The 12,473-nt window shown below is 34.1% G+C and overlaps 2 protein-coding genes across 2 annotated transcripts in view; both read left to right on the forward strand.

Annotated features, from left to right (window-relative positions):
* Positions 1-8,741, forward strand: part of LOC112905217 (glutamate receptor 1-like) — a 32,194-nt gene extending 23,453 nt beyond the window's left edge. The window contains exon 6 of the mRNA XM_025977188.1: positions 8,703-8,741. Coding sequence (XP_025832973.1) covers positions 8,703-8,741 — 39 coding nt within the window. The remainder of the gene's footprint in view (positions 1-8,702) is intronic.
* A 569-nt stretch (positions 8,742-9,310) lies between these two features.
* Positions 9,311-12,473, forward strand: part of LOC108745001 — a 10,030-nt gene continuing 6,867 nt past the window's right edge. Inside the window, exon 1 of the mRNA XM_018481000.2 lies at positions 9,311-9,755. Coding sequence (XP_018336502.2) covers positions 9,383-9,755 — 373 coding nt within the window. The 5' untranslated portion in view covers positions 9,311-9,382. The remainder of the gene's footprint in view (positions 9,756-12,473) is intronic.

The following is a 12,473-nucleotide window of genomic DNA, read 5'->3' on the forward strand; positions in this document are numbered from 1 at the left end:
TAGCTATCGATCGTATCAATCTTTGTTGATAGAGCAAATGCAAAAGGGAGATTTTGAAACAGGTTCTTGGGATAATTGTGCGAATGGTAATGATGATGGTAGCACGACATTCTGTTATTAAAGGTACCAGATCGATCTTAATTAAAACTTCTTCTGTACCCATCTATCAAATCTTTAATGGGTAAGAATACTCCCGGCTAATAAGTTTTGCACTCTTGTAGTAGTAGCACCTGACAATAATTCATGATTACACCCTATAACTGACTGTGTTGGTAACGAGACGTTTATGTTTTTTTTTTCAGTTCCTATCTTAAACGGTTCAATAAATTAACAGTCAACTAGCAATCTAGAACAAGAATAATTATGCCTACGTTGCAAAAGTAAATTGGTGCACCTATAATATATATATATATATATATATATTTGCGTGTAGTGACACCTACTGATGAGCCCAACGTACTTGCGGGGGAGTAAATATTCGAAGTGATCGTAAAATTAAAAGCGGTTTATTTTTTTTTATCTTTTAATAAGTAGAAGTAATTTTACGCCTTTTGTAAATTCGGCTTCTCTTTATTTGCTCGTAATATACTTATGGTACAAATCGAAGGAAAATTACCCATTGTCTTGTACCCAGTATCTACTCTACTAGGTTACTAGCATGTTTTAATTGATTATCTGTACAAATATCGAAATTCTTAATGAATTAATAATGGAACATTCCTAAAATAATGTATGCAAAATAGTATTGTAATCAATTATTTCAAATTTACAAAAGAAATTTAATTCTCAACATAAAGATAATTATTTACATCCTATTTCTGCGGTTGATATGTCCCATTTAAAACAATCGAGATTGGAAAAACAATCTAGATTTGATATTCGTCCATTACACAGAAATATAAAGTAGGAATAAAAAAACTCCGAAAGTATATTTTCTAAATACTCCGAGTATTTCTTACCTTTCCTAATATTGGGTAATTGTGTTTCTTGCGCTAAGCTTTATTTTTAGGGATTGAAATCCAAAGTTTTGAGTAATTGCAAAGCAAATTAAAATTACTGTTATTTTACACAAGTATCTGTCTTACAATTAGAACGAAAAGAAGAAAAGATTAAATCCTTTTTCAATATTCAGCTACATGAAATGTGAATAGATAAAGATGTTCAATAAATGGAGACCGACTATCTGGATTTCTGGCAAAATATTTCTGGCTATCCTTTTCTTTCTATGCCAATTGTTTGAATTCCGAATCATTGGACATCTGGAAGAATAATACCACTGGCAATTACTTTTAGATAAATTATTAGATATAGCGGATTTCAGACACCCCTGCATGACCAGATCACTACGACGTCAATGAATGAAAAGTTCAGATTCTTGTAAAAAGATAAGCCGGACGAAATAAAATGGTTTAGTTAATTTAAATAGGACAAACATTGATCACATGAGATTTTGCTTCAAATTATTTAAATTATGTTGTAAACATTTGTTAATCTCTTTAATATGTACAAAAATTATAGAAGTAAAAAATAAGGATATTCCTGGCGCCTTCACCCATTTTTCATATTGATAACTAGCAGTACAATGAAATTAAATAACTCATTATTTATGAATTGATACTTTTCCGAGCAATAATAATAAGTAAATAATATTTTATGCACTAAAATACGCTATTTATTCATCTCTATTAAGAAAAATAATTACTCTTAAATTTTTTATCAAGTTACTTAGAATAAATAAACAACATTGGCCGATGAAACATAATGTAACGAAATTGGTTTCTACCTTTCCAAAGCTCTATCACGTAATTACGAATCGTTTTTTAAACACTTCAAGAACCAAATCCTCATTTTCGGTTTTAATTACATGAGCATCAAACAAGCAGTAAGGCGATACCTACAGAAAGCATAAGTAGAACTTACGATTGCATACAAAGCTTTAGGGTCAAACATGTCCTTGAAAATGCTAGATTTCGTCAGGACATTTCATTAATGGAAAATCAATCAATATCTACCAGAAGCTAAACACTTACGAAAATCTCAAGTATTTATCGTACAGTAAATAATAATTGTCCAACTGTAGCTGATTTTTGTTCTTTTCATGAAAATATATATTTTGATGTCACAAAGAAACCTGACATGTCAATTTCTTTTCATTAATGTTTTGTTGTCCGTTACAAAATTTAATATAAGTTTACGTGTTTAAAACAAAAGTTTGAATTTTGTAGATCAGTGTGATTGAAAATTGATTAAATTTTATCATTTTTGTATTGTTTTTGAGTAGTCTATGTGAAATATTTCTTTAATTGTACCTATTGAAAAAGCTCTCACTTACGTAAGTGCTCAACTAATTTTCATTTCATTAAAAAGAAAAATTGCAAATTGTGTATAGTCAAATAGTTATCTATAAGTACTTATTAATACGCAATTAAACTATGTTTGAAATATTTATTATTTAAAGAAGCTTTATTTATGCTCTTATTTTTTGACGTTACAATGAGCTTTAGTAAAAGGGTTGTCGCATTAGGTCCAATTAGCTTTTGTCTCTTGTAATAAGCCTGCCCGCTTGATAGCGGGTTATCAACCGGAAATGCACCAAGGAAAATCTAATCAGTCCGGTTGCCAATAAGCTAAAGCACAGGTGAAAATCAGGTATTAGAACCAACAGTTCGAGGCGGGGCCTCAATTCTCTAGCATTCTATTGGTAAACTATGAAAGCGTTAAGTTAGAAGGTAGGGGACACAGGGTGTGGCTGAGCTTGGGGTGTTTTTCACGGAACCACCGGAACTCAGTTCTTCTTCATCCGCAAGAGGGATTGTTAAACGGGATACGCGATTTTCCGGCACATAATACGCAGTCTCGATTCGTTCATAAAAAGCGTCCGTTTTTATCCTCATCACGTATCCATAGGTGTACGATTCCGTACGCGAAAATGTGGATCTGTTTATAATACACAGTTCAGTGGAAAACTAAGTTTAAGGAAAACTAGAAAAATTCCACGGAAAAACGAAACTAACGAAATGGTTGTATTGTGAGTTCTCATTATCTACTCTTTTTTTCAAGCCATATAAGCTTCAGTATCTGTACATACATGACTATTTTAAAAAATTAAATGTAAATGTAAAAAAACCATTTTAATAAGTACCTACCGCCACAAATTGATTATATCTTATTGTTTATAAGTTATATGTAACACTAGATGTTTATATATCCTAAATATTCGCGCAGTTTTATTTACTGCTTCATATTTATAACGATTTGAATAACTTTTATACATTTAGTTCCTTCTTATTGTGGTCAGTCTAATGAATATGAAATGCGCCAAAACAAGTAACAACTTAAAGAAATGCGACAGTAATTACAATAAAATAGTCCTGCAAGTGCAAGCGTCCAATCAGTCGTTTCAGTTATAATCGATTGAATAATTCAGTACAGAGAGTTCAGGTTTCTTTCCTAACCGCTCATTGATGTCTCTCGACAGCGCTTATTTAAAACTCGTCAATTGAAGCAATCGCAATAAGGACGAGACCAGAAATACATACATTAAATCAATAACATCATTTATTAACGGGGACCAGTGCAATAAATTTCATTTAGAGCATTTTTATCGGTAATAAAGGCATTAACGTTTTTAACTAAGAAAAGTGGATAGGAAACCTTGTTACATTACACTAAATCCGCTTCAAACATTCGACTGTTACCATCAGCATCCTATAGTTTTTATAATAAGATAGTTTTCTTCTGAAATTGATGTTTATTAAGTAAATGCTTAAATTGTTTCAATTAGTTTAAAGAATTTCTAGGAGTAACAATATTACTACATAATTTTCTTTTAAACAATTTGCTCATTATAGCCAAGTCCTTCATTTCACAAAGTGATTTACAGACGCTTTTCCTTACAAATTGTAAATATATTATACAGGGTGTTTTCAATAAATTTCAAATAGACTGTTTTTCAGTGTATCTGTTTAATTTTGAAATGAAAATAATTTTTAAACATAAAACTGTGTACTCCCTTCACAAGAATTATAGTTAAACAGGCAATTTGAAATTATATTGTTATTTTTCAAAATTAAAATAAATGCTAAATGACTTAATAAATTGTTAATTCACGATGGGATCTGACATATCAAATTTGACAGTCACTACATGTTGGAAATTCTATTGTTAAAAGCATTTGACATGCAATATTAATATGCGTACCTGCTAGGATCTAGGATAACATTAATTGCAAGTCATTCTGAAAACATTCGCCTTGAAAATTGATTCTTGCTTGTAATAGTATGTTCCTGCAGGAACAATCCTTAATCCTTAATTTTATTCTAAAAACATTTGTCCTTTAGCAACCAACAACCTTTCAAGGCATGCCTAATAGGATAATAAACTCCGACAGTGACAGCAAATTATTAGGAAAACATTAGTTACGAAAATAACCTTTGACAGTTAACACATTCCATTCTAAAAACATTTGCCGCAGGAATTAACAACTGCCTGTCAAACAGTCCTATGCTAGGACAATAATAACCTCAATGATATGACATTTTCATTGGAAGCACGGTACTGTAGACAAAATTTTCCAAATGTCGTAGTGAACGAATTTGTAATGTTAATATGTCAAATATCCATTTATGGCAGATATGACATACATTTCATAAATATGAGAAAACTTATAAAATCCTGTGTGTTGAATAAAATAAATATATATGTGGATATATACTTACGTAGTTACTTATACGTATATATAAATCCGTTTCAATATCTATCTCAGCATCTTGTGTTTTACAAGGAATCACACGCCGCGTAAGAGTTAAAAAATCTTCCTTTATAATCATTGTCCTAGATCTGTCGAAAGTTTTGTAATTAAAAAAAGAAAAAGGGACTCGACGATTGTGAGAAATTGTTAGTTGTTGACAGATCTCAGTAAGAAGAAACAAATAAACGAACAACGGAAGAAACGAGAGATCAGACATCCTGCGATAGTGCAAATGTGTATATATGAGGATGAATAATATATACAGGGCGATTAACGTAGAACGAACAAAGCACCTTATTAGAACGGGATTCAGAGGATTATTTCTTTTGCTTTTACCCAAATTTGTCCTTCAAATGAATGAAAAGTTAAAAGATAGGCTTTTCCGAAATTTGCAGTCATTTTTCTATAATAGTTAAACCCAAACGTATCATTTTTGTGATACACTCTATATATGGATACGTCTGTAGGAAGACTTGTTACGTATTCAGTTAGAAGAGGAAAAATAAAGGAATAGGCCGATCCGCGGCAATTCATTTCTATCAGTACGAAATCTCATCTCAGTATTTATCGAGCCGTAAACGGCCTTAGGTTATCAGTTATTATTAAGCGATGCGCTTGTTTAAATCTGGTTGAAAGTTGTAATTATTGTTACCGATTAACGATGCGATATTACAGCGATCGCTTTCGACTTCGGAACCAACTCTTCACGTTCGGAACGTGTCATTAAAACACAAAAACAAGCCGTGATTCTGCAATGCCACCAACGACTTATGCATTAGGTATTACCCACAAGTCTTTTTGTCGTTGCAGCATCTATTATTGATGTCAATGCATACAGTTGGGCCGATGAAAATTGGCAAAGTCCGCAATAAATTATCTGTGAGAATGGACGTATCTTTATAGCAGTATTAGCATCTAGCAAGGAGGACCTAGAGATAGCTTTAAATAAAATGGAAGCTGTCCTGACAGATCAGTACTGTATGATAATAAATAAAAGTGAAACTAAAATACTGGTATGCAAGGAAGAAAAAGTATGGAAAGGGCGAATATAAAGATAGGAGACGAAAAATTAGAAGAAGTGGCTGATTTTAAATACCTAGGAAGTCAGATAAGTCAGGATGGAAGGAGTAGTAGGGATATAAAGCAGAGGATAGCGCAGGGTCGTCTCGCCTTTAATAAAAAGAAGTCACTTCTATGCTCGCGAACGGTTAATCTGGAAATTCGAAAAAGGTTGTTAAAGGTGTATGTTTGGAGCACGGCGTTGTACGGGTGCGAAACATGGACGGTGGGCGCGGCGGAAAGGAAAAGGTTAGAAGCGTTCGAAATGTGGTGTTATAGGCGGATGATGAGGATATCGTGAGTAGAAAAGGTTAGAAATGAAGAGGTATTGGAAAGAATAGGAGAACAGATGGAAGTCAATAAAAAATAGGCGAGATAGGTTGGTAAGACACCTTCTCAGGCATGAAGGTCTAGTCAGAGACATATTAGAGGCAGAATCAGGAGTTAGGAGGGGTAGAGGTAGACCTAGATTAGATTACTGTTCGCAAATAGTTAAGGATGTGGGCTGTTCTAGTTTTAAGGAAATGCGAAGTTTAGCTCAGGATAGGAAACAGTGGAGGTACGTGTCCAACCAGTCTTAGGACTGACGACCTTATGATGATGATGATGAGACGTATCTTCTTTCTTGTTCCCACTTACGACTGTAGTAATTTGCTGCGTTTTGAACACGCCCTTGTTAAGTTAGGAAAAACTTCATGAGTAGTGCAGACAATGTGAAAAGAGATAACCGAATAATAGTAAGCTGTGCAGCGGTTAGACGTTGCTTAGGTAACCCAAAATAAGGGTCGGCTTTATAACTGTCTGGTTGGAAATATCTTTAAACAAGCGTCTTTTCTTTCCTAAATTTCTGAGAATGGTGAACTTTTTCTAAAGTCCGATGCTGGCAACATGCTCAAATTCTGCTCGTCTGCATCTCTTTCTGTTACATATTAATTGGTGTAATGTTATTCCTTTATCTTTATTAGTGTCCGCTGCAATTTTTACGTGACATCTCTTTCTGTTTACGATATTCCCTACGTCTGTCGTGAGCAAAAGTAAATGTTCTGTCAACAACCGCTCTAGTCTAGTTAGTAAGTAAATGTGACAGTTTTATTACGGACTATGCCAATTTTAATGTTCTAGTGTGGGTATTTGTCTGTATGTTTGTTTGTCTCAGTTAGTCGTGAAAAAACAAGTGGAAAATTTCACTTTTCGGTTAAAGATTTCAAAAGGTTTAGAAGGTTTTGTCAAATTACATCCGACTTTTTTTGAGGTTTAAAATATATTTGCGAATTAAAACGCAAAAAAAACTGTTTTCGGCTTGCAATTTTAATATATAGAAGCACAATAGCTTATAGTACATCATTCTGGAGCTAATTAACGGTTATAAAAATTTAAAAATTAATTAAATTTAAAAGTTTAAATAAAAGATGGAAGGAAAAAAACAATTGGAAAAAAGTAGGATGACCTAACTAAATGTCTATATTCGGGTTGCTTACACGTACATACATTAACGTAAACCTACATTATAAAATTATTAAAAAGTGTTAAGGGTGAAGTGCTAAACAGTAAGATTTTCGAATAGGTTACAGTGGGAATTACTTTTATAATTTATTTTCTGAATTGGTTTCTACAGGTGTATGATGTAATAGCAATCTCTCAGAAACTTGACAGTACATCACTTCATGCCAATTACTAAAACAATACTTTGCAACCCTATCAATTTCATACTCTCTTATATGAAATTTTATAATGATTTATTGAATCCTCTTAGTTCGATCTAAAGTGCTATAACCGATATATTGAAAAAATAAATCTAAATCGTTTCGTGCGTACTTCAAAATCCGTGAAAAGAGACTTATCAAGAATATTTTCGTAATCTTTGTAAAACTAGCCCACTTGGTATGTACGTAATGATAATAAGAATAGAGCAGTTAAGAGCATTTGAATGTATTACTATTAGTTGACAATAAGGGACAGAAAGTATGTTTTCATTGGCATGATAGCCCATCTCATGATTGCATAGACGAAAAATAAGCATATTGTTTACCATTTTCCATCAATGCAATATAACCATTTCTAATTTAAAATAGGTGTATCAAGGAGCGAGCAACTTATTAAAAAAAATGTATTAAACAACTGCTTTAAAGATTGATTGATTGATTGATTGAGCTAATCTTCGCATTTCCCTAAAACTAAAACAGTAATCTAATCTAGGTCTACCTCTACCCCTTCTAACTTTCGTTTCTGCCTCTAATATGTCTCTGACTAGACCTTCATGCCTGAGAAGGTGTCCTAGCAACCTATCTCGCCTATTTCTTATTGACATCCATAGAGTCCTCTGTTCTATTCTTTCTAATACCTCTTCATTTCTAACCTTCTCTATCTAACGTATCCTCATCATTCGCCGGTAACATCACATTTCTTCCAGCATTTTCTTTTCGTACCCATATAGCGCCGTGCTCCAAACATACACCTTTAACAATCTTTTTCGAATTTATAAATTAACCGTTCGCGAGCATAGAAGTGACTTCTTTTTATTGAAGGCGACTCTACCCTGTGCTATCCTCTGCTTTATATCCCTACTACTCCTTCCGTCCTGACTTATTTGACNAAGAAATAATAATTTTCGCGGCGAGGATTGTGGATTATGTATAGGTACCTATTTTGCTGATTCATTTTTTTGACACCTATTCAACTTTTTTGGTTTGTATTCGAAAATGATATTTTGGAAACAGTTGCATGTCTCCCTTGCAACAGTCTCGCGCCCCCTAGGGGGGCGCGCCTCACAGTTTGGAAACCACTGTACTACTCCGTTAGTAGCTAACAAACCAGTTTACATGCGTCTAAAACATTAAAAGAAATTAAATCTTTTATTATCACGTAAGTGTCAATGTAAATTTTCGTGTTCCAGGAAAGCCATGTCCAAATCGCCATTGCTCGGGTCGACTAGAAATACTTCCGTGTCGAGGACATTGTGGATATCCTGTGACGCATTTTTGGCGACATACAGAATACGCAATCTTCTTTCAAGCCAAAGGCGTTCACGATCATCCCAGACCGGAAGCTAAAAGCACCTCGGAAGCGCGACGAAGTTTAGGAAGTGGTCGAAGAGTACGAGGACTAGCGGTCCTCTTAGCAAGAGAAGCAGCTTTAGGAAATAAGGTAAGCAATTTTCATTCTTTGCTTTGATTCAAATGAAGGCGAATCGTCTCCTATCTTTATATTCGCTCTTTCCCTACTTCTTCTATACACACTAGTATTTTTGTTTTACTTTTATTTATTTTAAAATACTCGTAAAATTGTTGATTATGTTTTTAATTTTATCAAAATGTTTTACCCTAATAATCTAACAATTTCCGAAACTAAATTAAGATAGAAGATACGAATGTAGACATCCTCAAAATTGATTTTATCCTTAAGCAAAGTTTGTGAAAGATTGCTCTAAAGAAAACGTTTGTTGAAAATCCGTGATATGTAGGCTATGTACCATGTAGTTTATCTTCAGGTATGTCGAATCATCCTTTTTATCCGTTTTGTTTTGTGTGTGTATGGTGCAGGCATACGTCTCCACCGTCAGCAGCTGTGGCGGTTATGACAACGTGCCGTCCATCGTATCCTTCCAACAACAACAACAACAACGGCGGCAGCAATCCAACGTCGACCGCGTCCTCGACGTCTTCGGATTGGGACATCAACGACAGCACGATCCCGCGGATCAGCGAGTATGACCACTTCTCCGAATGGGCCGACGGTCACTGTCGACTCGTCTATCCGGCCAACTCGGAGGAAGCTAAGAGACACAGTTCCGGGTGGGCGATGCGGAACACGAACAACCATAACGTCCACATACTAAAAAAAAGCTGCCTCGGGGTCCTCGTCTGTTCGCAGAGGTGCATCCTACCTAACGGAGAACGTGTACATCTCCGGCCGGCCATCTGTGATAAAGCGAGGAAGAAACAGCAGGGTTCGTAACATTCAAACTAATTTACTGCCTATCCATATCAATAGTTTGGTCGCGACATGAACGATTTACTTTATTAGTAAGTTTATACAAAGATCGCTGGTAAAACCCTAGGTAAATTTGGAGTTTTTGTAAAAATGTGCTTGACGCAACGTTATTAAATCAATAAGTGTCTATTGGTATAGTTAATGAAGAACAAATCGTTAAAAATTTGGTCATGAATTACGACCTGCAGCGTGCCACTATATCATGCCACGCATTTCACTTTTCAAAAGAATACTTTGATGATATTGTAACCTTTAACAGTTCCACTATTGGCGGTTTTCAAGGATCTGCACCCGAAAAGTCTAAAGGAACCCTACGATTTTGTCCACATGCCTACCTGATCGTCTGTCTGATGCTTCTAACATTTACAAAGCACTAAATAACTCAAACCAACGCTAAAACGCGATACTAACGGATTTAAGAAAACTTCAGTCCCTAAAAATGAAAAGGAACTTGGTGTCGTGTTTTGGCATGGGGGTTTGAACATCGCCAAAGTTTACTGTCTAAGCTGTTGCTGTTCTGATTCGAGTCTAAAAGATTTTTCTATTGTCTTAGAGTATATTTTTAAATACGATTTTCATCTTTGGGCCATTTAAATAACGATCTTCTTCAGTGGTCCTACCATCTCCGATGCTGGATGTGGACTGGTAGGACCTCTGAAGAAGGTCGCCACTCGTGTTAACGAAACGTTAGAAAGCAACTTTAACCAACTTTTCCTGACTAATAACAATAAGTGAAGTGTGACATTGACTTGAAATTCACATAATATGTATGATATTTAAATGGTCCAAAGATAAAAATCGTATTTAAAACTACACTCTGAGACAATAGAAAAAAATATATCTATGCTTTTGGGGTATTATCCTTAAGAAGGACTTTGGTTGTTGATGATCAGAAATATTTTTTCGACATAAATTAGTACATTTGGAAACCATCTATGCAAGAGGCTTCTAATGAAGTACATAACAAATCCTAAAAATTGTTTAGTACATAACAGCAAAAAGTTACGAATAGTTTCAAAAATTTTTAGAACTTTAAAATAAAGAATTGTATTATCGATTACTAATAAGTTCTAAAAATGATTAAAATTTCTTTAGTCTTTCCACAACACAGAACACAGCAATTTTTTAGATAAATATTCCTCTATCTTCAAAAAGCGAATTAAAATTTGACTTCTTACAAAATTACCTCAGAAATATATTACGGGTGCTAGTCCTGCTAGTCCAGTGGTTTCCAACCTTTTTGTACCTGCGCCCCTTTAAAAAAAAATTGTTGCGCCCCCTTAATTTTTCTAACAATCTAATTTCATAAATACACAACCGATATTATAATTTACTTAATGGGCTACAAAATAATATACAATATTATGTAAAAATAGTAATTTTCGCGGCGAGGGTTGTGGATTACGTACACCTATTTTGCTGATTCGTTTTTTTGACACCTATTCGACTTTTTTGGTTTGTATTCGAAAATGATATTTTGGAAACAGCTGCATGCCCACCTTGCAACAGTCTCTCTGGTTGTAAACCACTGCCTTAGCTACTTAAACCGATCATCATGAAATTTTATACATACATTATCAGGGCTATCTTTTATCCAGAAAAAAATACTGTTCTCGAGGGATAGGAAAATTAGTTTTATGATTGTGATTTTATGATTGTGATTGTCGATGATATTTAACATGTATTTAGAACATCAATGCGAACAAAGCCTAGGGTAAAACTTAGTAGGTAATAAATTCGTCAACTTGACATTTGAAAATGGTTTAATAACATTTAGAGAGTCCCAAAATCAGAACATACCACAACAGAGTTTTCTTTTATTACGACAAATCCACAATTTTTGCCAACTTCGCTGAAGCAGCGCTGGTAGGTTTTAAAAAGTCAATTTTCTATTATCTGCTTTGTTCTTTAGGCAAGGTATTCAAATAAGATTTTGGGAAATAAGTTTAAACAACTTTTCGTGAAGCGAAGTAACTTTCTTCTATTTAAGGAAATTCGCCTTTTCATCGAACCGCTCGTTCCCTTTCTGTTGGTGTTATTTTGTTGTTGTTATAGTAGATAAAACGGTAGCCGCGACCGAGTCGCACTGTGGAGAATTTTATGTTAGTCAGGTGGCATATATGTATGTATGTATGTGTATGTGTCGTTGTACGTGAGGGGGTTGCTTCTGCGACCTGGAAAACCATAAAATGAATGCCAGAAAGTTCTATTGCACCACGCCACACCCGTGTTACAATTTTCCATAATTAATACTGGAAAATCCGCTGAAATTCAAATGGAAGTTCAAATTTGAACGGGCTCAGGTAGTTCATGACCTTAGATACATATCTAATTTATTATAAGCGGAAATTACATGAGATTTCATAATACAGGGCAATTTATTTGTAATTTAGATTGTGCATAGATAAATGCATGAAATTTTAATGCTGCTTATCAGATGTACTCATGAATGAAACGACTTGTATTGTTTGACAAATGTGTGTCATTTTTTAAAGAAGTGTTATTTTATAAAACTGCTCTTCCAATGAGTTTCGTTGAAAAATGATGGATTATATATACTTAAAGCATTCGTATATAACAGAAAGTTCGTGAAGGAGCTTTTAAATGATGTGTAACACAAAACATTAAAAACGAATATTAGCCATTGGTTTTTGTATTTCTTTTTGATAATCTC

This window comes from Agrilus planipennis, unplaced genomic scaffold (assembly GCF_000699045.2).
Source record: "Agrilus planipennis isolate EAB-ADULT unplaced genomic scaffold, Apla_2.0 scaffold39, whole genome shotgun sequence".
NCBI lineage: Eukaryota > Metazoa > Arthropoda > Insecta > Coleoptera > Buprestidae > Agrilus > Agrilus planipennis.